This window comes from Aaosphaeria arxii (assembly GCF_010015735.1).
Source record: "Aaosphaeria arxii CBS 175.79 unplaced genomic scaffold BU24scaffold_10, whole genome shotgun sequence".
Classification (NCBI taxonomy): domain Eukaryota; kingdom Fungi; phylum Ascomycota; class Dothideomycetes; order Pleosporales; genus Aaosphaeria; species Aaosphaeria arxii.
Genome location: NW_022983483.1, coordinates 353358 through 380957, shown reverse-complemented (window position 1 = coordinate 380957; position 27600 = coordinate 353358). Strand labels below are relative to the sequence as shown.

The 27600-nt window shown below is 49.8% G+C and overlaps 13 protein-coding genes across 13 annotated transcripts; 8 read left to right on the top strand and 5 right to left on the bottom strand.

The window, feature by feature from the left end:
* Positions 1-235: 235 nt before the first annotated feature.
* Positions 236-1347, top strand: BU24DRAFT_355104 (adenosine deaminase; the record flags this gene model as incomplete). The annotated part of the gene is made up of 2 exons (XM_033523836.1): positions 236-417; positions 465-1347. The coding sequence occupies 2 exons, from the start codon at positions 236-238 to the stop codon at positions 1345-1347; spliced, it is 1065 nt and encodes a 354-aa protein (XP_033379187.1).
* A 734-nt stretch (positions 1348-2081) lies between these two features.
* BU24DRAFT_427047 (uncharacterized protein) lies at positions 2082-3642 on the top strand. The gene is made up of 2 exons (XM_033529126.1): positions 2082-2680; positions 2732-3642. Exons 1-2 carry the CDS (start codon positions 2194-2196, stop codon positions 3178-3180), a joined length of 936 nt encoding a protein of 311 aa, XP_033379186.1. The 5' UTR covers positions 2082-2193; the 3' UTR covers positions 3181-3642.
* On the bottom strand, positions 3084-4364 carry BU24DRAFT_444085 (NAD(P)-binding protein). Its single transcript, XM_033530621.1, has 3 exons — positions 4133-4364; positions 3744-4055; positions 3084-3659 (listed from the first exon to the last, which is right to left on the bottom strand). Exons 1-3 carry the CDS (start codon positions 4243-4245, stop codon positions 3233-3235), a joined length of 852 nt encoding a protein of 283 aa, XP_033379185.1. The 5' UTR covers positions 4246-4364; the 3' UTR covers positions 3084-3232.
* Positions 4365-4610: 246 nt separating this feature from the next.
* Positions 4611-5898, bottom strand: BU24DRAFT_355189 (phosphatidylserine decarboxylase; the record flags this gene model as incomplete). The annotated part of the gene is made up of 2 exons (XM_033523841.1): positions 4611-5730; positions 5780-5898. The coding sequence occupies 2 exons, from the start codon at positions 5896-5898 to the stop codon at positions 4611-4613; spliced, it is 1239 nt and encodes a 412-aa protein (XP_033379184.1).
* Positions 5756-6481, bottom strand: BU24DRAFT_47017 (uncharacterized protein). Its single transcript, XM_033532650.1, has one exon. It carries the CDS (start codon positions 6329-6331, stop codon positions 5939-5941), a length of 393 nt encoding a protein of 130 aa, XP_033379183.1. The 5' UTR covers positions 6332-6481; the 3' UTR covers positions 5756-5938.
* An 86-nt stretch (positions 6482-6567) lies between these two features.
* Positions 6568-9423, top strand: BU24DRAFT_454394 (uncharacterized protein). The gene is made up of 2 exons (XM_033531312.1): positions 6568-7084; positions 7134-9423. The coding sequence occupies exons 1-2, from the start codon at positions 6851-6853 to the stop codon at positions 9291-9293; spliced, it is 2394 nt and encodes a 797-aa protein (XP_033379182.1). The 5' UTR covers positions 6568-6850; the 3' UTR covers positions 9294-9423.
* Positions 9424-9783: 360 nt separating this feature from the next.
* Positions 9784-10561, bottom strand: BU24DRAFT_471892 (uncharacterized protein; the record flags this gene model as incomplete). The annotated part of the gene is made up of 1 exon (XM_033532719.1): positions 9784-10561. The coding sequence occupies one exon, from the start codon at positions 10559-10561 to the stop codon at positions 9962-9964; it is 600 nt and encodes a 199-aa protein (XP_033379181.1). The 3' UTR covers positions 9784-9961.
* Positions 10562-15216: 4655 nt separating this feature from the next.
* BU24DRAFT_413554 (uncharacterized protein) lies at positions 15217-15695 on the top strand (the record flags this gene model as incomplete). The annotated part of the gene is made up of 2 exons (XM_033526163.1): positions 15217-15512; positions 15566-15695. 2 exons carry the CDS (start codon positions 15217-15219, stop codon positions 15693-15695), a joined length of 426 nt encoding a protein of 141 aa, XP_033379180.1.
* A 1659-nt stretch (positions 15696-17354) lies between these two features.
* Positions 17355-18639, top strand: BU24DRAFT_46974 (uncharacterized protein). The gene has a single exon (XM_033532628.1). The coding sequence runs from the start codon at positions 17474-17476 to the stop codon at positions 18224-18226; it is 753 nt and encodes a 250-aa protein (XP_033379179.1). The 5' UTR covers positions 17355-17473; the 3' UTR covers positions 18227-18639.
* Positions 18640-20842: 2203 nt separating this feature from the next.
* BU24DRAFT_355949 (uncharacterized protein) lies at positions 20843-21298 on the top strand (the record flags this gene model as incomplete). Its single annotated transcript, XM_033523873.1, has 1 exon — positions 20843-21298. One exon carries the CDS (start codon positions 20843-20845, stop codon positions 21296-21298), a length of 456 nt encoding a protein of 151 aa, XP_033379178.1.
* A 235-nt stretch (positions 21299-21533) lies between these two features.
* Positions 21534-23634, top strand: BU24DRAFT_444083 (uncharacterized protein; the record flags this gene model as incomplete). Its single annotated transcript, XM_033530620.1, has 2 exons — positions 21534-21870; positions 22033-23634. The coding sequence occupies 2 exons, from the start codon at positions 21534-21536 to the stop codon at positions 23586-23588; spliced, it is 1893 nt and encodes a 630-aa protein (XP_033379177.1). The 3' UTR covers positions 23589-23634.
* A 1149-nt stretch (positions 23635-24783) lies between these two features.
* On the bottom strand, positions 24784-26391 carry BU24DRAFT_46890 (uncharacterized protein). Its single transcript, XM_033532560.1, has 5 exons — positions 26146-26391; positions 26054-26090; positions 25783-26003; positions 25444-25670; positions 24784-25372 (listed from the first exon to the last, which is right to left on the bottom strand). Exons 1-5 carry the CDS (start codon positions 26323-26325, stop codon positions 24958-24960), a joined length of 1080 nt encoding a protein of 359 aa, XP_033379176.1. The 5' UTR covers positions 26326-26391; the 3' UTR covers positions 24784-24957.
* A 182-nt stretch (positions 26392-26573) lies between these two features.
* On the top strand, positions 26574-27125 carry BU24DRAFT_46883 (uncharacterized protein). The gene has a single exon (XM_033532556.1). It carries the CDS (start codon positions 26755-26757, stop codon positions 27055-27057), a length of 303 nt encoding a protein of 100 aa, XP_033379175.1. The 5' UTR covers positions 26574-26754; the 3' UTR covers positions 27058-27125.
* Positions 27126-27600: the final 475 nt, after the last annotated feature.

Here is a 27600-nt window from a genome sequence, read left to right as displayed (position 1 = left end):
GTCGTCTTCCGAAATCTGCACAATGTTGCGCTTGATGGGTCAACTGATCAAACTTCCAATCGTTAGGCTTTTTCACGATGCCCCACCCCGTTATCGCCTGAAGTTCAGGTACATGGTCATAGCCAGAATCTACGTAAATCTGAAAAGTGCTTTGTATTTTTAGAATCTGACTGCGGTCGTAATTTTTTTTACCATTTCAACTGCAAATATACCACAATTTCAATCTTTCATCACTATGTGCAAGTCATCCATTCACACCCTTCTGAAGCAGTTGCCAAAATGTGAACACCACATACATCTGGAAGGAGCTCTGTCTCCTCAACTACTTTTCCAGCTCGCGGAGAAGAACACTATAACGCTTCCGCAAGATGATGAAGCTTTCAAAACACCAGAGTCACTACTTGAGCGATATGAGAGGTTGGCTTTATTTTCGCAACCAGAAGCCACCATCTAACGCTCATCAGATTCACTTCGCTCGATGATTTCCTAGGATATTATTACATTGGAATGTCCGCCCTAATAACCGCCTCAGACTTCGAGGCTCTGGCCTGGGACTACTTCCAACATGCCTCCGCAGATGGTGTTCATCACGCCGAGGTCTTCTTTGATCCCCAAGCGCACACTTCTCGAAATGTAGCCTATCCCACGGTCATCCAAGGTTTCCAAGCCGCGTGCGAACGCGCCGAGAAAGAACTAGGCATAACCACGATTCTGACAGCATGCTACCTACGACATCTGCCGCCCGCGGAGTCCCTCGAAATGTTCCAGAGCCCAGAGGTCCAAGAGAGTTATCGAAACGGCACTGTTAAAGGCATTGGTTTGGATTCCAGCGAGATGAACTTCCCACCCCATCTCTTCGAAGACCTGTACCGTGGTGCAAAAGAGCTGGGTCTGCGCCGGACAGCACACGCCGGTGAAGAGGGTCCGGTATCCTACATTTCCAGCGCCCTCACCATATTAAATGCAGAGCGGATCGATCATGGAATCCAGCTTGCCCAAGACGACGTCTTGTTGAAACAGATCGCAGATCAAGGTACTCTGCTCACTGTGTGTCCTTTGAGTAATGTCGTATTGCGATGCGTCAAGTCCGTCAGCGAAGTCCCCATCCGGAAGTTTCTTGATCATGGGGTCAAGTTCAGCTTGAATAGTGACGATCCAGCGTATTTTGGCGGCCACATCTTGGACAACTATTGCGCAGTGCATGACGCCTTCGAACTCAGTGTGAGCGAGTGGGAAAGTGTGTGCAGGGCAGGCATTGAAGGCAGTTGGTGTTCGGAAGAGAGAAAGACGGAGATGCTGGTTGTATTGGAAAAAGTGATTCGGGAATGGGAGGAGAGCCAGAACTAGGGATCATACAAGCCCATGTTGGAGAGGCTGCGCATATCAGTCTGTCCGGCATTGTCAATCAACACATCTAATGTAAGTTCATATTTTTAGATGCTATCTAAGACCTGGAAGAGGAGGATGGACTTGGTTGGGTCTTACCATCCGATTATATGCTCACCTTGCAGCACCGTACATGTTTTCAGTGTTTCATGCGATGGTTTATTGGAATACCACACTATAGTAGAATTATAGATTTAGATATGGCATTATCCTCTTGAACTGCAGCCTCGGAGAAGGCCTTTGATTATGTTTCTTTTTATGTGGAACACCAGACTGTCTGTATTCTTGCTTTCGTCTGAAGAAGCCAATTTGCATGAACAACACGATTCATATTTCTAATTGTATCCCAAAGATATACATGGCCGCTATACAGTACAATAATCGCAAGACAGATTTCGGCTTGTTAAGAAACTTGAGAGGAGTTTGATCTTTTCTAAGACTTCGCTAGGTTTATCAAGTTTCCAGTATCGAGCCTCTCCTTGGAACCGTAATGATCTACATGTCGAACCACTTGCATACGTCTCCATAAATCATCACATGGTATTCCTCGAATTCTACTTGGACCGTTTATCATATTCTCCACGAGAATACGAAGCAAAATAAACACCATCACAACTAGTCGTTGACTAAAAAGCCGACATCGGGATAAACGCTTATAGACGGCTCATCCAAAGCATTCTCCACCAACCACGACCATAATAAACATGCCAACATCCCCCAAACAATTTCCTCATCAATAAATTCAACAAAGGCAACAGACAGAACAAAACTAAACTTCAATCATAGCCTACAAACATACCACAAAAAATGGCCGACGAGATCGCCCCAGCCCCAGCCTACTTCCCCACATCCTCCGACTCCCCGCTCCATCCACCCCAGGAACTCTACACCCGCCTCGCCAACCTCGACAAATCCACCCTCACACAAACCGCCTCCTTCACCGTCCCTCCCCGCTCAGGAAAAGCATGGAAGGTCCCCGCGGGCTCTATTTTCCGCCTCTCCACCCCGGAGGGCCCCCAAGTAGGTGACCTCAACGTCTGGAACGCGAATGATCCCCGGGAGCGATTCTGGGCTGCAAGGACCCGTCAATTGCAGGGGACGCACGTGAGAGAGGGCGATCGCATGTGGAGCGTTCTGCCGTTCATGAGGCCGCTCTGCGGGATGATCAAGGATGGGTGTTTGGTTAAGGACGCGCCTGGGGGTGGCAGGGAGGAGAGGAGGACGGAGAGAGGTGGTGTGACGAAGTGGGGTGGGAGATGCCATGATCTTTTGGGGACGAGGTGTGATCCTTACGGTACGTATATAAGACATAGATACATAAGGGATTTTGCTAACGAGAACTCAGTTTCAAACATGCTGACTGGCGACTCTTACGACTTCCATTGCCACTCCAATCTGACGAGGGCTATCTTGCCGTTTGGTCTCACGGAGTTTGATGTCCACGATGTGCTGAATGTCTTCCAAGTCACCGGCCTCGATGAGGAGGGTCGCTATTTTATGGAGGCATCGCCGGCAACTCAGGAATCTTTCATCGAGTTTTTCGCTGAGCAAGATCTTCTCTGCGCGCTGAGCACTTGCCCAGGAGGTGATTTGAGTGCTTGGGGCTGGCACCAGGCGGATGCAAGCAAAGGTGGAGACAAGCCAGATATGAAGTCGACTTGTCGACCCATCAAGGTCGAAGTCTACGACATCAAGGAAGAGAACAAGGCTGAGGCACTGAAAGGATGGAAGCAGCCCGAGCGAAGTGCATACAAGGGCGTGCACGGGATGAACATTCCCTTGGGCGAGGATTGAAAAAGTTTCCTAACTTTAGACTCTATTAGATATACAAAATAGACGATACGTTCTAGAGCTTGCTCAAACTCTGGCTCCCTATCATCTCGCCTCCGTCGAGGACGAGCGTATCACCGTTCACGTGAGCTCCCGCTCGACTCGACAGGAACACTACCGCCGCGGCGATATCCTCTGGATGTCCGACTCTTCCGCTCGGAATCGCTTTGGCCCAGTGGTCAGCGCTTCCTTTGCTTTCAATGAGCGCGTTGGCCATCTTCGAAGGGAATATTCCAGGTGCGATGCCGTTGACGAGGATGTGTCGACGACCCAGCTCTACGGCGAGGTTTCGTGTGAGATGTAGGACGGCGGCTTTACTGGCAGCGTAGGAATACGCTGCAAGCTCTCCCAAAGAACCGACTGCGATACCTGCTATGGATCCAGTAACAATCACCCGCGAGGGCTCCTGCAAACTTGCTTTCTTCTCCAGAAGCGGTGCGAACCTGTTTCGTTCACGTCAATACCATTCTCCTAAACCGCCTCTAACCCCGTCTAGCCCAATAAAATAATTGACTAGATATACTTACTTCTGAATCGTGAAAAACACAGCCTTGACATTCAAGTCCATAACTTTATCCCACCCATTCTTCTCATCCACCTTATCGAAATAAGCGCCCCAGGTCGCACCCGCATTCGCGAACAAAATGTCCACGTGATCCGTCTCTTTCCCAACCTCCGTCACCAGTCTCTCGATCTCGGAGATCTTGGAGCTGTCGGCTGGGACGGAGAATGCGCGGCCAGAGATGCCGGGTAGGGCATTCAGCGCTGCGACTGCGGAGTCACATGCTGAGGCTTTGCGCGAGGTGATGAAGACTTTGGAGCAGCCTGCTTGGAGGAGGCTGGAGAGTGATGTGAGTAACGAGAGAAATTAAGTCGAACATAGGGAAAATTATCGAGGGCCTATGCGGTTACATACCCTGATGCTGCGTGTAGTCCGAGGCCTCGCGATCCGCCGGAGACAACGGCGACTTTGCCGTTGAGCGAGAAGATGTTCTTGAAATCGTGGAGTTTTACGTCTGCTTCTGCCATTTTGAGGATTGGAAGTTAAATGGTCAAAGGGTAAAGGTAGGAATAATTGGGGCCAATGCTGGAGGATAGAGTCTCTTATACACCTGAGTCGTTGTAGTCTGTCGAGAGCTTTAGGATATTTACCTCGGTACGTACGAATTGGGAGCTAGTCGGCCAGGGTCTTTGTTTGTGCTCATACAACAGTTGCTAGACCATCAAAACATCGTGAGAGGACAAATTAAACGATGGAGCAGTATGTGATTCCGAGAAGCCAATGTAATCAAGATGCTATTTATTGTCCACATAGATTTCCCCTTTGCCAAACCCTAATATACAAAGCATGTACAGTATAGTAGTATGGTATTGAATCCAGTTCGTCCACTCCTCTAATCAACGTCCTCGACGTATCCTATAGCCTCGCCTACCTTAACTTTCTGGCCTTGTTCCAAGTTCCATCGGAAGCCACCGTGGCGGACGCCCTTGAAGCCCTCGTCAAGACTAGGCCTGGTTCCCTTTGGCGCCTCAAACACGAGTACGATCGTACTACCGAGCTGGAAGCCACCCATCTCTTCTCCACGCTTGAGTGCATGTCCTCCCAACAAACGACTGGCTCCATCATATGAAGCTTCAGCGAAGCCTGAGTAAGGCTCTCCTCGTTTTGCTGCTTCTTCGGCAGCTCGATCAGCGGCAGTATCGGTGGTAAGAGAATTTGTGCGCAATTCGCGATCGAAATTTACCTTGATAGAGCCAACATTAGTAGCACCTACTGGCGTGTAAGAGAAGAAGCCCCATCTCCAGCGACCGAGTAATACTACTCGTTCGTTAAGAGTGAAGAGACCAGGGAGAGTTCGCTGCAGGTATGGTGATACACTGTACAATTCTCCAGCGAAATGGCGTCGGCTCTCAACAACCCAGGATACTGGAGAATGGAAACGATGGTAGTCACCTGGAGCGAGGTAGATGACACAGTAATATAGAGCTGTAGGTGTCTTGACGGCGTTCCCAGGCGCCCACCACGGCCTTTCCGCTTCGCTCAAGGCAAGGTCAGCACGTACTTCAGCTTCTGATGACGGTGCTGCCTTCGTGGATTGATCCGTGGGCATTTCGGAAGGCTTGCCACCCTTGGGCCAGGGACCAGAGAAAAGGTTCGGAAGGGTATACGAGATACCGTTCACTTGGGCAAACTCCTCGTCTGCGCGCATGACATCTTCGTCTCCAACCTTTGTATGTGTTCCACTGGCTTGTGTTTTCGGATCGGCGGTGTCTTGGGAAGGCTTTGCAGGACGAACAGAGCCTAGCAGAGCATCAAGGCTATATGTGACGCCCTTGACTTGCTCGACCTCACCATGCTCGATGATTCCATATTGAATGACCTTGCCATCGGCAGGTGAGACAATAGTGTTTGGGTTTGGATCAATGGGACGAGCCCCGGGTTTGAGAGTACGATAGAAGAACGAGGCTAGGTTGGGGAAGACGTGTAGGTCTGGCTCCTCTACTTCAGAAAGACTAATATGGTCAGGGAATAATGATGATATGACGATGTGGAAAAACTCACTTGACACCAAAGATGAAGGAGTACAATTTGAATCCTGGGACACGAAGATAATATGGAATATTCAACTCATTGAACCGACCCCATACACGTGAAAGTGCCTTCAGCGGCAACGTAGACATAATCTGGACCTGCCTGTAGATTTTTAGCTTCCAGGTAGAATCAACCATAGAATTGGACTGACCATGGGCCACTAGGTCGGATCCTCTCCCTCTTCTTCGGTGTGCCTAGACTATCCACATCCTGGCTATCTGTGCCTCCGCTCTGGGTATGCTTCTCTCTCCTTTGAATGCGATAGATTTGGAATGCTCCGAGGAATGTGACTCCCAATGCGATTGGGATAGGCTTCCATTCGATCTTCGTGCTCTTCAGAGCAGAATTTAATCTTGATCTGAAAGACTCTTTTCTATGATTTTGCTGCTGATCAAACGCAGCCCGTGTAGACGAGAAAGGTCGCGAAGACTGGGATAGACGGTAGCAGGAGGATTGGCAGGTGGGAGGGTATCGAGTGCGGAGGGGTGCTCGGGGGAGCTGACGAGCGCAGGTGGACAGCATGACTACTGCATCTGAAGGGACAATTGGACCCAGTAGCAATTGCGCAGGGTTTCAATGGTATGCGCTCGAAACTGTATTGATGCGCAGCTGTGATATTAGAGTTGAATTGAAGTGTAGTACAGAGTAGTTACTCGTGCTACTTTTTTCCGCAAGGGCAGTGACGTACGGCGCATGTCTTGGCGCGCGGCGATAGATTGATCACGAGTCCGCGCGACAGCTGTTACAGCAACGTTGCGCCTTCCTTACACACCTTATTTGCAACATACACAGTCATTCACTCTCTTTTGAGTTTTGCTTTTGAACGCCTATTGCGACGCCGTGCAGACTCGCATAGAGATATGCCACATTCTCTATAACCTTTACTACAGTCAAGCTTCAGACTTGCACTTATTATAGTGGAGGTGCATGCGACGACCCGCTGCTGACATTTCCGAGCTCTAAGCGCAACGTATGCGATTAAGTGACGCACATCCGCCGGGCATCGCACCCAAACTTCCGACACTCACTTGACACGCCAACATGGATGATGACGTTCTAGAGATCAATCTGAAGATTCTATCCCCGTCGACTGAAGTCAAGGGCGATATCAATCTCCCTTCCATTGCCGCTACCACCACTATCAGCGAGCTCAGGGCCCGATTACAGAATGAGATTGAGACCAGGCCTGCTGTGGAGCGCATGCGGTTGATATATCGGGGGAGGGTAGTTGCCAACGATTCGGATTCATTGATAAACATCTTTGGGCTTGAGAATGTCAGTTGTTGCTCTTTGCTGTGTTGATAGCTTCTAACGACACTCACAGATTCGCACATCCAAAGATCAGACTCTCCACCTTGTCCTACGCGAATTACCCCAATCAGCGACAGACTCTGCTGCTACTGCTGCTCCACGATCGTCTACCGCACCCCCAAATCCCTTCCGTCCGGTCCCAAATCCGCCAGAAACACCTACTCCAACGGTCCCCTTGCGACCAGCTGAACAGGTACCTCGACCCAATACACAGCCGCCTTTCCAGCAACATCCACCGGGTCTCCAATATCAAAACCACCATAATCTGCCACCGAACCCACCTGTATTTGCAGTTCCGGGAGGAATTCACAACCCTGTACTGCAACAGCATATTGGCCAGCTTCTCGCGCGGACGCAGGGCTTAAATGCTGCCCAAGGACAGGATGGTCACCTTCGTCTTCCAAGAGACGGATCTCCAGCCCCTGGGGGAGATGCAAGCACGCCATCGCCTGGAGCAGTACCTACGGCAGGTCCGGGACACGCCCACCCACCAGGGAATACTACCCGAATCATTCGCCATGAGAGCATAGGACCTAATGGGGAACGTTGGACCTACACGGTCAACAACACAAGCATAACGATTCCGGCCCATACTCATGCGCAGTCCATGGCTCCCCGTCCATTTCCACATCCACCTGGCTTTGCTCTGCCGGCTAGGCCGCTATCAGGAGTTCCGGCAGCTGGAGTCGATCAGCTGCTGACTCGTACGAGTGCTGAGCTTCAGCAAGCCAGACAAGAGATGGAGAATGTTAGGGTATTACTGCAGCGACCAGGTGGTCAAGCAAGGGGCATATCGCCCGACGACACATTACTTCCACCTGCATGGCGTATTGACCGCATTCGACTTCACTTGAATAACATCACATTAACGCTCGATAGCCTGCAACACAGGCTCGCTGCTTTATCTACGGAATCGGCCGTGCCCCAAACCAGAGATTTGGCGTCAATGCAGCAGACTGCAGCAGACCTCAGAAGCCAGGCGGCGGACTTGCGTAACACGTTGGGCCGATTACAGGCTCAGAATGCATCCAACCAAGGATCTACAATCCCAAATGGTCTTTCTTCTTCGTCTTCCTCAACCCCAAACGCATCACAGCAAACGTCAGCTGCTCAAGCACCCATAGGCAATGATGCTGGCAATTCAAGTCTTGCGAGCAGCGGTCCTGAATTATTCATTTTATCAAGTCCTCAGGGGCCTGTTGGCATTTTGTTCGACCAACGTGGCACGTATTCTACGGCACCAATGGTGCCTACTCTGCCCTTCCAAGCTTTCACGCAGCAGTTTTCCGCCAACAGACAAATCCTATCAGGCCTGGGACAGCAGCTCGCTCACAATAATGTTCAATTACGAAACCAGATTGCCACTGCACAACCTGCTAACAATGCTCAGCCTGCAACAACTAATCAACCCAACCAGGAGAGGCCTCAGAACCAGAACCAGAACCAGGTCCAGAATCAGGTTCAGAACCAAAACCAAGCGCTCAACCAAGCACAGCCCCAAGCCCCCGATCCGGATCGCGTTATGGTCATGTTTGGTCATGCATGGCTCATCGTGAAGCTTGCATTTTTTGTCTATTTTTTCGCTGGCGGTGGTTCGTGGTACAGACCAATGCTGATAGGTGGTATTGCCGCCGCCGTCTACCTGGCGAATTTGGGGATGTTTGAAGGCCAATTTGATGGCATTCGACGCCACTTCGAAGGGCTGCTTGGGCTTATCGACCAACACCCGAACCGTGCCAATGCGCCACGCAACAACAATGGCCGTGCAGCACAGAGAAATCCTACCCCAGAGGAAGCCGCCCAGCGCCTTGTCCAGGAGCACCATGAAAGGCGGGTTGGGTGGGCAAGGGAAACCTTCCATACAGTCGAGCGCGCCTTCGCGTTGTTCGTTGCTAGCCTTTGGCCGGGCATTGGTGAACGCATGGTGCAGGCCCAAGAGGAGAGGGAGAGGGCGGAGCGTGCGGCGGAAGAAGAGCGTGCGAGGCAAGAAGAGGAGAAGAGAAACCTGGAAGCACAGCAGGCGGAAGAGGAAGCCTCTCGATCGTCAACTGTAGGGTCCAAGGCTGAGATCAAGAGCGACGAGACCAACCCTCAACCCTCATCTAGCAAAGGCAAGGAAAGGGCAGAATATCCAGTGGACTCGGACGCAGTCGTTGCATCGTCATCTTCTTAATTTCGTAGCACAACTAGCGGCGCACAGCTTGGAACTTGTGGTCCTGTATGCGTTTTGGTCTCCTTTTTCTTTATTTTGAATAGCGGGAGCACTTTTCGGCATTAGATACCAAATGACATTTCTTACGATCCTACTCCGTACTTTGATGTTCTCACGCTCCAGACAAATAGACTGCTGCTAGTCTTCTCCTTTGCGGTTGCATGAATCTATGTCCAAGCCGAAGTGACCCCAGCTTCATGACATGTAACACAGTATTGACGAAGCCAGGAGGAACAGTTCCGAACCACACAACACGTAGAGCCTGCCGAAAACAATGGAAAGTCTGTCAAGCTGGTGGTCAATGGATGCTTTGTCGAGACTGTCCTGATCACCCCGGTGGAGGTCCGGAAGGCACAGAGCCAGATGGTTGGATAAGGCATAACGCTGCGAATCACTGATGATTGTCGATGTCGACATACGACTACCCTTTATCGTCTAATGCTAAGATATTGTTATTTGTACCCTACTGCATACCAATTCGCATTGAGTGGCATCATCGCAATGTTTGAAGCTACGCGGATATGATATTCAGAGAATGAATTTCCTGTCCGTCTCAAAACACCTCGGTCATATATCCTTCGGCCGACACGGTATGGCCTTATTCCTTGAAAATTAAAGCATAGGCACTTCTATGAGTCGTCGTCTTCGCGGGTCATTTGGGCCCATATGCTCGTTCTCGCACGGGCAAATTCGTCTTGATATTCTTCATTGCTTTCGGGGTCACCATCTTCGCTGGTAGATGTATCCTGTGCGTCGTCCTCAAACCCATTCAAGAGCCCATCAAGCCATTCATGTTTCCAATAATCCACATCTTCAGGTTTCGTGCCGTCCGACAAGGTCCAGGTGAATGCGTTTCGAGTAGCTACTTCGGAAAGGGTCATACTTTGAATGGTTTGATCGGAGACCAGTGTGATTTGGGTGGTGACTCGCCCATTGAAGCTACAGAGAAGGGTTTCAAGACCAGTGAGAAAGGCTTGAAAGACTTGTCTTAATAGAGCTGGAGGGGGAGCAGTTAATTCATAGTCTTCCTGACGTTGGCCGCCTCCGCCACGCCAGGTCCAAAACTGGTAGATCGGTCGATGACCGCAGCGGATGTGCTCTCGAACTTCAATCGCACACGTCTCAATGCCAACTGTGTCCAAAGGCGCCCATGGACACATAGGCGGAGATGGATATTTGTAGGACGCGTCCATAAGATAGAGCAGCCTGATTTCATCCACACGACGCATGAAACCCTCACCGCTAGTCTCCTGTTCGATTCAAGGCACGCCGTAGAAAGTCGGATCTATGAAAGACTAGGAAGATGCAATCCAATGAGTCGAGCGATATGGAAGATATGATCTTCGCAGCAAGATCCAAAGTCCGTGGTATTAATCCTATAATCCACATGCCCAACCAAATAGGCGCTGAGTTGGGGCGGCGTTGGGCCATCATCCGGATGATGGTATGATCCTGACCAGCGTCTAGAAGAGCTGGAATGCACTCCTTCAATAGTGGACCAAGCCATTCAATCAAAAGATTATATTCTACTTCGTGCTTCCAGAAGCATCCGAAAACCGATGAGATCAGGATGTTAGGAATACAGCTCAAGGCCATAAAATGTGGGAGCTGATCCATAATTGGAATTGGATTTGAAAGAAATCTTGTTTTGTGAATCTCTGGATCCACTATCAATGGCGGAAGAAAAACTGCCGTGCCAAATCTTCCGTGCGAAGGAACAGTCAGTGACGCGGCAAAAGCAGCAAGAAGCTGCCTTCGGACATTATGGCGCTCAGCAAACCTAATAAGATACTCTCGAGCTTGAGCTATGAAAGCTGGAAAGAGTCTTGGCCATCCACGTTTGTTACGATTACCACCTAAACACCTTTGTATCTAATAAATAACATTATTTTATTTGATATTTAAACATTATAAAAATACTGTAAAGACATAAGAAATATTTTAACGTTTTATTATTTTGCCCTCTGTAATGTCTCTGTAGTCAGTCAAATAACCTTATGAGCCTTCCAAGGACCATTTCCGGCGTCCCCCTTAGGCTGAGTTCGGGCTGGCTTCAGTGTGATATTAAACGTTAAGTCAGCCTGAAATACAAAGAGCTAAAGTGCGACAACTTTGACAGGTCCGTACGGAGTAGACCTGATATTTTAGTCAAGGGACCGTGATGCTATAAATCCATGTGTCTAGTAGGTATAGAATATCCTTGTTGTAGCTCTTCACATACTATCTACTTAAGGGTAGTAATAAAAGCGACACCACGTCAAGTAGACTACAGCTTAGCCTACTATACAGTAGCTTACTTGAGTGAAGTAAGCCACTCGGTACTGGGTTACGACTTTGACCATGAGCTGGAATGAGGTCCGTCAAAGATTAGAGCAATTTCTTCCAGTGAGGGCCCCTTTGTCTCTGGGAACAAGAAATACACTCTAACAAGCTCAACCATAACCCAAACAACAAAGATAGTGAATAGACGCCAGGGGATGTCATGGAAACTGATAGGGACCGCGAAGGTGGACAGGATTATAAAGCAGTACTGTACGAAGTAGAAAAAGGCCAGACCCCTAGGTTCGGAGACGGAAGGGCAAGATCTCTGGAATTTGAAGGCCGAGATGTCCGTTGAAACCGAGATTGTAGATAGGAGAGAATATATAAAGCAGGACCACGGCCGAGTAACCGGCAGCTTTGTTGCTGTTGTCTTTGGCAAATTCGGCACTACCAGCGGTAATCGAGATCCCAACGATCCGCATGGCGACGAGGGACGCCAGGAACAAGAACACAAAAGTGTCTATTGGCAAAGCGACGTTTAAGCTGGCAACAACGGAGGTGTTGATAATAAATACGTAGATAGAGCTGACCTGTAACTCAGTGTAGATTGTTGTTTGCTCAATTGTTATACGACAATCTCCCAAACGGCATAACACGAACATTTATCGTAGTTGAAAAGCGGGCAGCAATCACAACAATATGCAAAAAAAAAGCTGGTATGTGACTGGCTCCCCATTGCGGTTCCAATACAATTAGGATAGCTGGATCCATGGTTAGGCTTGTTGATACTGTTGAGCGTACACCTTCGGTGTTACCAGACAGATGGTATGGTAGGAGGAACTGTACCGATGGTATAGTTTGGTTTCATCAGATACGTGTCCCGAGTCTGACTCATTCCAAGAAAGCTATACATATATAAGGCTCCAGATGTAACTTGATTGCTAGTTCTCATTCCTAACGATGTTTACCCTCCCATTGATCACGACGAAGCTGTCGCCCATCATGGCACACGCCGAACCCGCCGAACCTGACCAAGAGCCTAGATCACTGGTCAGTGTTCTGATCACCACTCTCCATTTAGTGGCAGTGCCAACAATCGTCACTCTTACTGCCATGTTCCCCAGCCAACTCGTCGTAGCCTTTCCATGGACTGTCGCTCTTATCGTCCCATATCTAACATTGCTCGGAGCGCTGAGTTGGTTCTATTTTCAACATAGACCCTTGGCTGGCATATGCTGGGTTGCTCTTCCATGGGCATTTGTGATAGGTTCTATCTTGCACGCTACTACGGGGGAAAACATGGATCGTGCGGAACTGTACTGGGGCTTGTGGCTTTTAACATGGCCATTCACCTTTCTCCTCTACGGTATGGGCGTCCATCACAGATGGCAAGAATAGCAACAAAGACGATTCCCTCCTCGAACCGGTTATCGCTTCCCACAGTTTCGGAATGGCCTCACTCGGACAACCCAAAATCCAACCGCTACAACTCCGAGAACTACAAACCCCCAATAGATACCGAGGAGACACGGCTACCGCGGTAAATCCTCTATAATCTGTGCGGGTGAGCTAGTGAATTCGGACAGAGTCACCGTTGTAGTAAGGCGATCCCGTTCTTCTTTGAATTTGTGGTAGAGACTATGTTGTCCGTATGGCACTGATGAAACTCAACCATGGAACGAGCATATCGACGTTTCATTGATTCTCCACGATGATTTGTATCGGGAAAAAAAGGACAGGAGGACAGCTGTTCCTTTACAAGGAGTAACTTTAGTATAATTTATGGAGTTAAGGGAGGATAATGCCTTATAGAAATTAAGTGAAGCAGGGTACAACATGGCTAGGTGTACAGTGCGTGAGCTATTATCAAGATTGGCAGCTAATGTTCGTAACGTATCTTTATGTTCCTTCCTTCTATAGTTGGGCAATCTATAGAACTTCACCTCAAACAATTTTTCGTCTTAAAGGCAGACGCCATGCAGGTTAATGGTGAGTGGGTTGGGGGAGCTGAGGGTATTGCCTTAGGGCTGGCAGCGCGTCTTACTGCAACGTAGGCTGGTAGGTGGGCTACGGCGGACAGACACAGACCGGTAGGCAGGAGGACGGCGTGGATGCGGAGTTGTACGAGCGGGGATTAGGTGCCAGGAGCATTTTTCATAGCGAGTATTAGGCGCCATACATGGTGGCGGCAGCTGGTCCATTAGAAAGGCAAGCACGCTCTACGTAGTTATAACGCCTTGAAATCCAATGTAGATGCCCGCGGGCGCGAGAACCGTGATTGCGACCTCGATGGCGGCAGGAGTTGGGTTGGGTTGGGTTGGGCGTAATAACCTTTTCAGGCTGTGGTCTATTAAGTTGGCTTCTGACCATAGAGCCTACTCAATGAAGAGGAGCGTAGGTAAAGCCGCAGTGAATGTGGGTGTGAAAGTGAGTATGAGTAGGGTAAACGGATGATGGTGGTGGAAGACGAGTAGGGGCGGTGAAGAACGTGTTGATAAATAAGATGGTGAAGAATAGTAGCATGGGCGGGGCTACTAGTAGGGTAGTACTAGGGAACAACAGTTAGAGATTTGCAGCAGCAGCCATTACTTGTGTGTGTAGACTGTAGATAGATCTGAAGGTACGAAGTTGGGAGCTTTAGATGTTATGGATTTCAGGGTCCTTCGGGAGAAGCCTTCGCATGGTCCCTAACCCTAGCGGAACCAGCCAGAACCAATCGAGACCAATCAAGACCAATCAAGGCCAATCAAGTCCAATCGGGGGAGCAGCCCGGACCAATCAAGACCAATCAGGGGAGCAGCCAGGACTATCCGAGGGACATTGAAATGGGCAAACAAACTACGATTGCTGATAAAGCGGCACAATTGGGGAAGAGAAGATTGCGCACCTTACATGCTTTATTATACAAGTAGCAACTTTGATTAGCTTGTCTGCGCTCGCTAGCAGGGAGGGTGGCTGGCCTGTACTGGCCATACCTTGTGTGGTAGTCATCTCTGTAGGTGACTCTATGTAGGAGCTGAGTTGGTTAATTTTTTGTAGGTCAATGCCGCGGAACTCTTGGTACAGTATAATATGTACAATGAGAGCAATCGCTTACAGTGGGGCAATGTGGCTTTGTGGATTGTAATTGTTTTATGGCGTGCAAGGATGCAAATGTCTGCATTCGTCAATGCCTATATAATGCCACGTCCCGCTCTCTGAGAGATCTAGCTTGTGAAAGAATTGTGCAGTCACTATGTTTAATATGAACCTCACCAAGACTCTTGATAGAGGCTGTTACAGCTCACAGTTATCAGTTTCTCTCCTTAAGGTGTAACAGCAGACAGGTGTAAGTTTGCCTTCTGCTGTGGTTACTCTTTCTTTCTAAACCCTGACCACTGCCCTCACCCTCCTTTGGTTGCCTGTCCCACAGGGCGCGAGTGTTATTATTGATGCGCTTGGTTATCTTAAACCCTGAGCTCCCCTCCACCTCCTGCTACTAGTTGGTTTGCTGAGCATATCTTCTGAGTGTGTCTTAATTATACATCTAGGTGAGAGCTGAGAGGCTTGAATTGACGCTTCTGCTTTTGCGCCACTGGGACAGACTGACATCCTTTGATTCTACCGTAGTATTCCCTGCATCATGTTGAATCACCACGGTCTTGCAACACCCTTTCCTGTAGAATCCCGCATGTACGACCCCCAAGGAAGTACTTCTACGGGAAGCGCCGGCTCTGCTTTAGGCAAGGCAGGCTTGTATCACAATGCTTCTAGTGCACTACAGCTGAACATCTTAGAATGGCATCTTATGTACCAAAGGTGTCAACAAGACTTCCTCGACCATGCCCAACACGACCCCGTCGTCCAAGCTGCAGCAACTCTGATTAACATCAGTCTACCCTTCCAACGGACGCAAAGCCCGAGCATGGGTTCCACGGGGTGCGTGTACAATCTGCCATGGCCGAGATCTAGTCTAATAACCGACTCAAGAGGTCGATACCAGGCCCTTACCTGAGGCAACGAAACACTCTCGCTAATACCAAGTTCACGAAGTTTGTCAATGATACCGAGAATGCGAAGACGTTTCTCGTTGTCAAGATCACCGACTGCTGCGAGCTGTAGTGCGTTTGCCATGATCACAGTTGGGAGGAACGCATTTGAGTCTGGAGTATTCGCAATGAGGTGATTGGGCGCAATGCTGCGTGACTCTATAATGTAGCTTGAACGATTAGAGTAGATTATATAGATAGCGATAGGAACCCGTACTTGGATCAACACTTCTCTCCCCCGACGGTATGACCGTTTGCAACTCATTATCTGCTTGCGTTGATGGAGACGCTTTCAGAGAACCGATGCAATACAAGCATCCTGTCCGGGCTTAGTCGAATTGCAAACGCACAATGTAATTACCATACTAAGAAATAGATAAGTCCTGACGACTGCAGGGGGACAAAATGATTGAAACGACCGGAAGGCATGGTGCAGCGAGGAAAATTGTGCGTCTTCCGACTGAATAAAGCTATGTTTTCTGTGAGTGCGCCATACCTAGTCGCCATGAGGCTCAATGTTGAAGGGGATGAGGGTGGTAGACACTTTTCGACCATATGTTTGCTTGAGCTAAGGCCACCCCAGTAGCTGGGCCCACCCGAGCCTTGCATTGTCCATTACACATATCCTCTGGATCCTTGCCTGTGTGAGCATGTAGTCCACGGTTCACATACGCTTCTACGAGGGGTGATGATATGGCCTCGCGTACTCACTGGCTACAAACAGAGTCTCAACGAAAAGCAGAAACCCCCTAGAACAGTCCTGGAACGTAGCCCTTGGAAATACTCCGAACCTGGTGGTTGCTACCCCAGCCTTGTCCAGTCTCCGAAATTCCTTGGCTTCTCGCCGTGTTCCGATCTGGGCGATACAAGCCATGGTCCATTTTTGGCACAACGATAGATCAATGTCCGGAGGCTCGCGCTGCACAGATACATCTCTAGTTTACTTAGCACTGTTGAGCATGCAAAATTTGTGTAATTACTCGGCCTGTCACGAAGTCGACACTGCGTAACATTTCTCATATTCGACATCAGGCTGATCTATCCCTTCTAGCCTTCACCGGATTTCTTTGTGTACCCTCTAGGGAGCAGAGCAGATCATGGTGCTACAGATGTTCATGATTGAACCCCATATACTTTCTAGAACACGAATTACCTTACCGTATCTTGACATGACTAGTTCCCTGAGAAGGGGCACCCAAGCTCAAATATGTTGAGCACATCCTGGTTGGCATGATTTAGGTTTATCGGCGTTTTGACACTTAAGATCATGTAGTCTACTCTTGCTTCTCGACTCTGTCCTTGCCACGGGAAACCCAAATGTCTTTGGCGGGCCAAACGGATGTACGCTCGTGTCTTGAATCCTACTTCAGTCCTCCCAGTTTCAACATCGCCGGTCAAGACTCTACTCTCTATAGTACACTAATCGACTTACGTTGTTTACATGGCTCAGCGCGAGCTTCGAAAGTTGCATCACGAAGTAGTGCATCCCTCGCGATTGAGGTCCAATTCAAGTTCCCAAGAGTGTGGGCTCACCGGAACGCATCTTCCCCTTGTGCTACGATGCCGAAATGCCCAACCCCCCCGAACTGCGGTTCGCAATTTAAGTTACCCTAATCAATTGCCTGGGCTTGCCTTCAAAAATCATCCTGACATTGCATAGCAGATAATTAGCATGGAAGACTACGTGGAGAGCTATTGGACGAGATACTCTCAAGCTTTCCGAGAGAGATGTCGGCGTCTAGCACAGCAACAATGCACAAATTTACATTGCGAAAGCCTACAATTGCCCATTGTCGGCACGAATGGTGCAGATAGTCTTGCACATCATTAACGAACCTTTTGCGAACAATTATGTTGTCCTTTCGAGGCTATGATCCACGCGTAGCTGTCAAACCGAACACCCGCATCATCACTCTACACATCACTCGGTCTGATGAGACTCGTACCATTGCAGTCACGTTAGCACGCACGGCATCCGGAGTATTGCCGACCTTCCCTGGCTCGCCTCCATCTTCTACAACAAATCCCAGGCCAGGACCACTGGCCATCGGCGTGACAATCTTGCGTTCTGTTGCTATCACGGCGTTGCTGTTCTGTATCTGCCGGAGAAGGGGACCGCCTGGGCCCAGAGGCCGAGCTGGTCGAGACGGCCGCGACGGTCACCAAGGCCCGCCAGGTGTTGCTGGTCGAGACGGCCGTGACGGTATTCATGGTGCACCAGGCGTCGCTGGTCGCGATGGCCTCCACGGGCCACAGGGGCCACAGGGACCGCCCGGTCCGAATGGCCCTCAAGGCGTACCGGGTGCGCAAGGAACTCCAGGCGTGCAAGGACCACGAGGTCGGTCGGGATCACGAGGCTCTCATGGGCGCCAGGGAAGTCTGGGACCACGAGGCCGCGATGGGCAACCTGGACCAGCAGGCCAAGATGGTCGCGATGGCCGAGATGGGCGAGATTGTCGAGATGGGCGAGATTGTCGAGATGGGCGAGATTGTCGAGATGGGCGAGATGGGCGAGATGGGCGAGATGGGCGAGATGGGCGAGATTGTCGAGATTGTCGAGATGGGCGAGATTGTCGAGATGGGCGAGATGGTCGGGATGGTTGACACGATTCGGGCTGGTGGTGATTAGTGCAAGGGATCATATTCGCAGGAACCACGAGCACAATTTCAGGTCGGATCATCCAGGAGCGCTGTGATCAGAGGCCAGGAGGCAATGTACGAGCGCAAGATCAAACTATCGAGTTCTTCACATTTTCACAGATCTAAGGTCGCTGTCGGCTATCTGCTTGTAGTGGCCCATCTGCGCACTCGCTGCTCGCATATAGTACCCTTGGTCGCCGGTTCCGAAGCACTGTCACTCATATCTGCCACCTTGCGATTCTTGGAGAGGAGTTTGTAAAGGCTCAAAACGCAGGGGAAAATTATGTTGCTCAACAACGGCTCTGTAGAAACTGTGGTGTAATAGTTGAATCGAAGAGGGGAATCCTGACCCCCAGTTGCTGCCCGGGGAAGAAGGTGACGTAGGGTGTTTTGATACATGTCTGTGCTGGATACTAGCGGTTCCCAAGCGCTAGCACCCACAAGGTGCATTTACTTCCAAGGACAACTCTTCATATGAGTTTCTCTCTGACCGCAGCGGTCCGTGAAACTCTGCCAGAACAGTCAGTCCACACGGACCTTCCATTGCCACGTCGCACTTCACGTCGTAGAACGCTTCCACTAGAGCTGCCACTAAGATACCGATGAATCTAGGGGCAAAGTCAGGCTTAGCTGGACAGGTGAATGGCGAGCCACCAAAAGGCATCCAAGCTCTCATCGGTTCGGACTCGAGACCTATGCTCGTCCAGCGGGATGGCCGAAAGTGTTCCGCGTCAGGGCCCCAGATCTCCGTGTCTCGATGCAGACCCTCGATGTCGGCGGTGGTAATGATTCAAGGATCACTCGCGAATTCAAAATGGCGATGGACGCGACGAGTCGGTGGATATTTATCGAAGAGCCTCACGACAATTGAGGATACCACGCTTATTTCTTCTCTCTCTCCATGAGCAAAGTGCTGTTGCGGGACTGGTCTCTCGAGGTAGGCTTTCAATGCAGCCACCCATGCGCTCACGTCTTTCGCATCTCGGAACCGGACTTCTACGAAATAACGAAGTACTAGTCGCCACATGGTCTCAAACGCGGGGAGGATCAGGTTCATTGCGTTCGTCTGTGGGTCCAATGGGTCGCAACCTGGTACCAATCGACCCAGTGCCTCATGGAGTTTATATTGCTTTATCATGAATGGGCCTTACGAGGTACTTTTGACTGTATCCAGATGCGAGTGATTTCTACAGCGACGAAAGAGATATCCTCGTTGTGCAAACCAGAGGGATCGCATTGATAGATCAGGCTGATGGTCATCTTGAGGACAAAGGACTGTACGAGACAGACAACACTCTGGGGGTACAGACTTCTTACTAGCCGCTTCGCATCGCGTGCAACCATGTCCTAATCTGGCCTGAGGAGTGCTCCGACCATGTTTCTATGAGCGCTATGCCGTTCGTACTGCTTGGTCGTGAAAGCGTTATCAATCCCGAAGGCATAGCTCAACCGTGCGTTTGCTCTGGCTCTGGCCTCGAAAGTTGAAAAAGTTTTGGCAGCGCCGTAGTGCACTCTGCCGGCCATGATCTGTACACACTCGGCTCGGTTCTTCATGATGTAACCCAGCGGTGTTCCACTCAATTTTGAGAAGAACAGATTCGTAAGGACGACAAAGCCTACTAGCGCAGTACAGGAGTAGCACTCTGTATTCTTGAAAAGGATGTTCCATAGTCTCCGAGCAGAGAAGGGCGGTTTCTGCATGCAAACGGTAAATTTGCGTCGCATGTACAACGGCCATATGCCAAATGTCTACTGTCTTACAACTGTGGTACGCGGAACGACCGTATATTAAATGGTCACCAATACTTCACTTGTCAATGCTGAGGCCGGTCAAGATATGCAGCTGCAGCTTGCGAGCTCCCACGCCTTAGGTCTCGCGTAAATAGTCATTGTAAATGATGGGATGTCTAATTACTCCAATTAAGAGCCGTGACATTCTGATTCAATGCCAAGTCGCTGAGCAGGATATAAAGATCAATCCATTGAAGACAAAAGGGGTGGTTTAAGCTTAGAGAACTTCGGACTCACGACATTTCGAAAGAGGAATCTGCCTCTATTGAGTAATGTTAGGGAATCTGCGATGGCTCTACAAGGGGTAGATAGGGCCACATGGCCGGGCTATGCGAGCTTGATCGCGTCAAACACGTCTTGTCACTTCAGGACCGGTCAGCGTACAGCGAACACTACCCATTCACACCATTCAGCTTTGGCTATGATCGGACGATTGGCTCAAGTGCCTGGGGTCGCAAGTTTGGAAGCTGAAGTGAGGGGCTATAGTTTTGGGAGGCAATGAAGCACGAAAGGCCAGGACCCTTTATGAACCTGTACCACGATAGCTCGAGAACGCAGCCCATGTGGAGCCAGTGGATCAGTAAATTTACCGCAGATGGCTTGTGAATGGCAGTTGTGATTTCCAAGAATGGGGGTTCACCGGAATGCTCATCTCCATTGTGGCACAGCAATGACATGCGCATCTTGATATGCAATGCATGTCCGTTGGACCCATCTCCCCAGGAATACGTCTTTCCGGAAGTCCCTGAGTCACGAAATTCCTCAGTTCCAACCATTCGCTTCAGTAATATGCGTTCACCGGTCAACGCACTTCTAAGGTATTGGCATAGCGTATTAGGTCTGCCACGACAACTCCCATCATGGCACCGGGATCGACTTCGCGAAGAACTGCTCGAACGACGCATGACGAAGACTTCGTGGCGGAAACTGAGCGAAACATCAGATGTCTTCTTTTGCATCAGTCGAGCGCGCTACGATGGCTCCTATACCCGGAATCTGCCACCAATCACCCCCCGCCATACTCTGATATACGTCTATATGGTCATCAAGTACACATCGCGATGGGAACTGTACCGAACGACGGCTCGCCTTTGTCGCGTGCCTCACTTCGATCAGGTATGCGAGGTAGTTAATCCGGGTAAAGATCACAAGCTCGCTGAAGTCGCTCTGCGCCATGACATTGACGTGGCGCACTTCAGTAGAGTTTGTCGCCGGCTGCAACGTGTGTGGCCCCTTCTCCCATAGCCTTATGGTCTGCTCGCGCACGCAAGCACAGCGTAAGCAGACGTACGCTGGTGTAGCACGAGTGTCTATCTTCTGTAATTGTGGGAAGATCTTCCAGGACACCCAGGCTGTAGGCAACAAGGCCATGGTCGTCTACTATATATTGCACAACCGCTACATAGATGGCCAGCCATCTTAAGGATTCAGCTCCCCTGACTGCAAGCTCGAAATTTTATCCTTCTACTTATCACCTACAATGAAGCTCTCTCCCGACTTTGAACCAATGCCGTTCAACACGCGTACTCCCCGCAACGATCAAGCCGTCGTAGTAGGCATTTATGGCGTCCCCGGTTGCGGCAAGACGTATCTGCTGCGTCAGCTCAAGCAACTATTGCAGCAGGAGTCGTTCACGTTTCATGACGGGTCTGAGGTAATCGCAAATATCGTGCCTGGAGGTCTTGATGCGTTCCAGAAGCAGAACGAGCAAGAACAGATGCATTGGCGTGGGGTAGCTATCGACAGGATCAAACAGGAGTGCGTGGAGAGCGGTCGGACTGCGGTCGTGGCTGGGCATCTCATGCTTTGGCCCGAGGGTGAGGATGCAGGACAGCTCATATACACTCAGAATGATCTCCAGACCTATACGCATATAGTCTACCTGGACATTCCGGCTGATGTGGTAGCACAACGCAGACAAGACGACGAAGAAAGGAATCGTCCGACCACAACAGTCGATCGTCTGCGTAAATGGCAAGAGGAGGAAAAGAGTCAGCTGGTTCAACTTTGCCGCGAGCACGGAATTCTGCTCTCGATCATGCCGCCACTCCCAGCGCTCCCGGACTTCGTCTCTGCACTCTTACGGGACTTCCGGCACCATACCGAAGGGGACAATCTACGCAAAGCTGAGCTGGCACTGGATGGAGCCATTGCCGCTGGTTCAGGGTCACTGAATACTTTGCTAGTCCTTGACGCGGACAGAACCTTGACTGCAGAGGACACTGGTGCCTTGTTCTGGGAGAAGTTGAGACTCTCGCGCCATACCGCCAAAGAACAGTGTCCTCTCAAGGCCCTGTTCAGCAGTAAACTTGCCTATACGCACACAGCGTTTCGCCAGGCTGTGCTGCTCTACGAAGAAGCGACCAACGACCAAGAATACAACGCGATCTGTCAGGACGTCGCGTCCACGGTGATCATACATCCGGAATTCGTCTCCTTGTTGCAAATGCAGGCTGGTCATAATCATGTTGGCGCCGTGGTGATTAGCTGCGGGCTGCGTCGAGTCTGGGAAATCGTGCTGGAGAGGGCAGGTCTGTCCCAGACTGTGGGAGTCATCGCTGGAGGCCGTATCTCAGATGGGTATGTTGTCACAGAGACCGTCAAGGCAGCCCTGGTGGCCCGTTCGCAACAAATTCACAAGCTGTATGTTTGGGCCTTTGGAGACAGTCCGCTGGACATGGCCATGTTGCGCACTGCAGACCGAGCCGTCGTAGTGTCCGGCGACGAGGGAAGCCGGAGCAAGAGCATGGACGCTGCCCTGCAGGATGCCATTGAGAACCACAAGCTTTCAGCACATCAAGCTCTTCTTCCAAGCTATGCATCGCCACGCTTGAGCACCGACAAGCTGCCCTTGATCGAGCTCACAGATGGAGACTTCATTGCCGCCGTGTTCGGCACTTCGCACTCGCGCGCCCCTCCACAGATTCTTCACATGACCGATAGACATGCAGCCAAAATGCTCATGACGCCGATGCGGGACGCGACAGTCTCTGGGCCGAGCCTTAGGGTAGCCCACGTCCAAGCCGGACGATTCCTAGCACACCATCTCGTAGCGGAAATGATTGGCATCGAAGAATATCCCATTCCTCATGTTCAAGGCCATAACACGAGTGGTTTTCGACTCCTACATGAGCGCCAGACCTTGATCGTGGCACTGATGCGTGGCGGGGAGCCTATGGCTTTCGGAGTGAATGATGCCTTCCCACTTGCTATGTTCTTACACGCCTCTTGTCCCGAGGACATCACGCGAGACTCGGTGAGAGGCCGACTCACTGTGATATTAGTGGATTCTGTAGTCAACAGTGGCAAGACTGTGTTGCAGTTCGTACAGTACATCCGCAGCCTACATGCTACGATCCGAATTGTGATAGTGGCTGGTGTCGTCCAAGCGCAGTGCATGTCGCAAGGTTTGGAGCCGCTTTGCGGGGACGTACAGCTCAACCTGGTTGCGCTTCGCCTGTCGGACAACAAATTCACCGGCAGCGGAACTACTGATACTGGCAATCGCCTCTACAACACCACACACCTTGCTTGACTGAAGGCGCGTAGTCGCAAGAAGATTAGATGGTGAATAGCAAATGGATCAATAATTATAGAGTTGATCTAGCCAAGTCTGGGCTAATTGAATCGTTCCTTTAATTGAATTGTTCTTGAAACTCTACGAACGTGATGTTGACCTCGAGCAGAACAAACACAAGGCTGACACTGGACGAAGATTGTTCGCTCGCTGAGATAGCAAGCCACACCAAAACTCGACTAGCGTCTAACTGTCTCGCATCTTTGTGTGCCACCGTACCTGCACGACTCCACGGGATCTTTTTGCCTGCACTCCAGACGATCCCGTGAAGAACTGATCGTAGATCTATGGCCAAGGCTTGCCTTCTGCTTTTCAACTACACAGAAGGCCATCGTCCTCTTGTGACCAGCGAGTATTTCTTCTAGAGCTTGAGGGCTTATCATCGATGTTGCTTAAGAGCTCATTGCCCTTGTTGCTCTTGTTATACTGCTTGCTTGATCTTTCGTCGTGAGCATCGTTGATTAGTCTACCATCAGCCTGTAGAGATAGAGTGTCTGCCCTGTTCAGTCGCAAGCCAGCTAGAGCGAATACTAGCTGGCCTGGCCCGCCTCTAGGTACATCAGGAAGGCACTCCACAAGACCCGTTAGAAACCACGTGTCTGGCGTGAGCGGCTTGCATGCGACATAAGAGAGGTTTGTTCCCAGACTCAATCCATTCTCTAGAAGCTTGGCTGCACGATTAGGAGACAGTGTTTCCCGGCCGCTGTAAGCGCGAAAGAGAGCTGTCAAGAAGGACCCATCGGCCAAGAGTGGGCGCAATGCGATGTCTGATAGATGCCACTCAGCCTTAGCTGGTGAGATGCTTCCAGAAGGCCTCGTTTCCCAAGTCGCAAGCGGTGGAGCCTCGGATAGGGGACTGATCGCACTAAATGGTGAATTCAAAATACTGCCTTGCCTGCTTGCGGTTGAATTTTGTCCATCTCGAAGACGGCGCCGCGGAACCACAATATTGATGCTGTTCCTATCATCGCTCCCATAATCGCTTCCGTCATCACTCCCGTCATCGGTCTCGTCGGTACTCTCCTCACCATAGTATATTTTATTCTTGAATTTCTCATTAGATAAGTTGGTAACTATATACCTGCCTGTATAATAATATATGCTAATGCATACCTGTACATCCTTCTAGCTGTTAATTAAATATTGGTAGCTAAAAATCTAATACAAGCTAGATTTAGTTGTCTTCTATATATTTCTTATCTATGCCTTTAGATGTAGAAGAATAGAGGATCTTTCTTCTATTTAGCAGACGTTATCATCAACATCATTCCGTATTTCATGGACTGAGGCCTAACAACAGAAGTTCCAGGTACAGCTATTACGCCTACTATACTGTCCCTTCCGGCTGCTTCACATTGCCAGATGACGCCGGGATTTTGGTTTGGTCAGTGCTGCTCCCCTCCTCCATCGACTGAAGCGAGGGCCACCCGGTAGGTCCTCCCACCATGACGCGACCACGGCCACGTTCCCACCCGGCCAGTTCATGTTGCTGCTCTTTTTTGTTCGCACCCTGCTCCGATCCAGGGTACCGAACGTCGGGCGCGCTGGGGTAATCCGAACTTGATGCGCAAGGGAAAAGTCTGACTACCGGTCTGAGCGACGGAAGGCAGACACAGACGACGCCCATGCAGTTCTCTATCGCACTCCAGAGAACAGAGTCATCTACAGACCAATTTGCAGCGAATTTGTTGGGATCCAAGCGGAGTACGAACGGCAAACGCAAAGCAGATGCGATCAAGACACTAGGAATGAAGTTCTGTCAGTGGTTGACTATAAAAGTCTCCATGTAACTGCAGGAAAGAGCAGGACTTACAAGCCACCGAGAAGGAAGAATCCGATAACGAAAACCCTTTGTGTGATGCTGATTTTCAAGCTCCAGACGTAAGGCAGGGGGAGCGCAAGAAGAAAGAGATCAGCTAAGATGTTAGGAATAGAGACGCCAAAGAAGAAGGGCCTCAACTGAATGCATTTCGCCGAGCTTTTCAAGGCCGGCGTCCACAGAGAGGCAACGGGGATGCATTGAAAAGCTGCAACTAAAATCTGAAAATACCCGTGGTCAGTGTTGATATTGAGAGCGCCTCGGTAGATGTGAGGTTGACAAGATCAATGATGTGAATTCAAGGTAAAAGGGGTGAAAGAAACGCAAATTTACCGATGCGATAAACCATCCTACTACGAAACAAGTAACAAAATATATGGGAACGCGCATTGAAGACATGCTAAACAGCCTCCAGTAATATGCTAGTATAGAAGCTTTTAAGCTAAGCTGGGTAACGTAGTACAACAGCTCAGCAATATAGACTGTTTTTGCGTGTGCTGAGAGGAGACTTGGTAGGATAGGATCCCCCTGAATAATACTATCATCTGGGAGATCTGTATTAATGTCAGATATAGAGACGGCGCATGTGAGGTATAGTACTTACCTACAAGTATGAGAGATATAAACACTCCTAGCAAGACCTTGATGGCATATTGTGTTAGTTGACATTGAAACAACGATAATCTCTAAGCATACCAAGCCGGCGCAGGAAAGCCAGTCATCGTACCAGATCTTGGTCCTGGCCACCCTCCGTGCCGTGAAGCGAAGGATTACAGCAAGTACTGCCACTGGGAAACAGACGGATATTGTTGCAATTGTTCGAGTGCGATACGACTTCGTGAGATGAGCTACATTTGCCGCGGACAGAACTTCCATGCTGGCCGAAGAAAAAAGGGGCAGAAGGACGCAGATTCATGTCAATTAGAAAAGGGCTATTCTATCGCAAGCTTCGAAAGTCGGCTTTCTCAGAACTTTATCAATGCTGAGCTAAACGGCTGGCTCGGATCCTTGCTCGTAACAGTGGAGCCAGTGCCCAAGCCTCTTAGATCATTCCTTGTAAAACAGGAAGCAATTACGAAACCATGCCTTTCAGGCTTACCTAACTACATTTTAGAGAAGGTAACGTGCTTTATTACAGCAAATGTGATCTAGGCCAATGCGCTAGTGCTACCAAGTACGAGTATGGCGCTGTATGTATACTGACAATGATGCAGCACAAAGTATAGTATGTAGGCCGCAGACAACCCAACAAATGTCTGGTGAAATAATGGCAGTAAATATGCCGTATGCGTACACAGATCTCTAATGCCGATTGCTTGGCTCTGGTTGGCTAGATCGGAGGCGGCGAGTTCAACCGCCCACTTCCCAAGCCGATTCTACCTATCGGATAGCAGCAGATCCTATCTGGGATGGAGCCTGGTCCTGAGTACCGTAGCAGCCAAGCTTTCGGGAATACAACCGACAAGTACCGCAGCATCGCTTAATATGATTCAACATGGCGTGACATGCTCGACATGCTCAATCGCCAAGAGGATAGAGCAGGTCAAGCAGAAAGATGCTCACAGTGCTCAACCGCTAATGGCATCAAGCACATCGAGCAAGGACTAGGAGGGACAGATATATAAGATGGATAGTGTATAAGATGGATGGTGTCCTATTGTTAAGATCGAAGATCTACTGGTTGTTCTCAGGGAGTATCCGAAAGAGAGCACGAAGCAGGGCGTTGGAAGGGAGTTAAAGATAACTAGTTGGAACAGTAGAATATGTTGTTCGATGGTAACTTAGTTTGAACACGAGAGTCTATAAGGGTCTCCTGTGGGGTTCTATATACTAGAGGAGTCTTATAAGTCTTATTAGTCTTAGCAAGTCTCACGTTGTAAGACTCTAGGAGAATACTAGGACTCGTGAGACCCGAGACTCATGGTCACGTGATGCCTCGTTGGGTCGGTAGTCGTTAGGTCCGGCGCCAAGCGTCTGGTAATTAGTTGAGAGTATAGGATAGACCTATATAAATTTCCTCGAAGCCATAAAAGATATCTCTCCTATTCTCAGTATGAATATAAAGGCTTCAGATATGTACCGTTATGCAAATCCAGGAGATGGGAAGTTCGACTGTCCAGAGCATCGTACGTAGCAAACAGACGGTGGAAA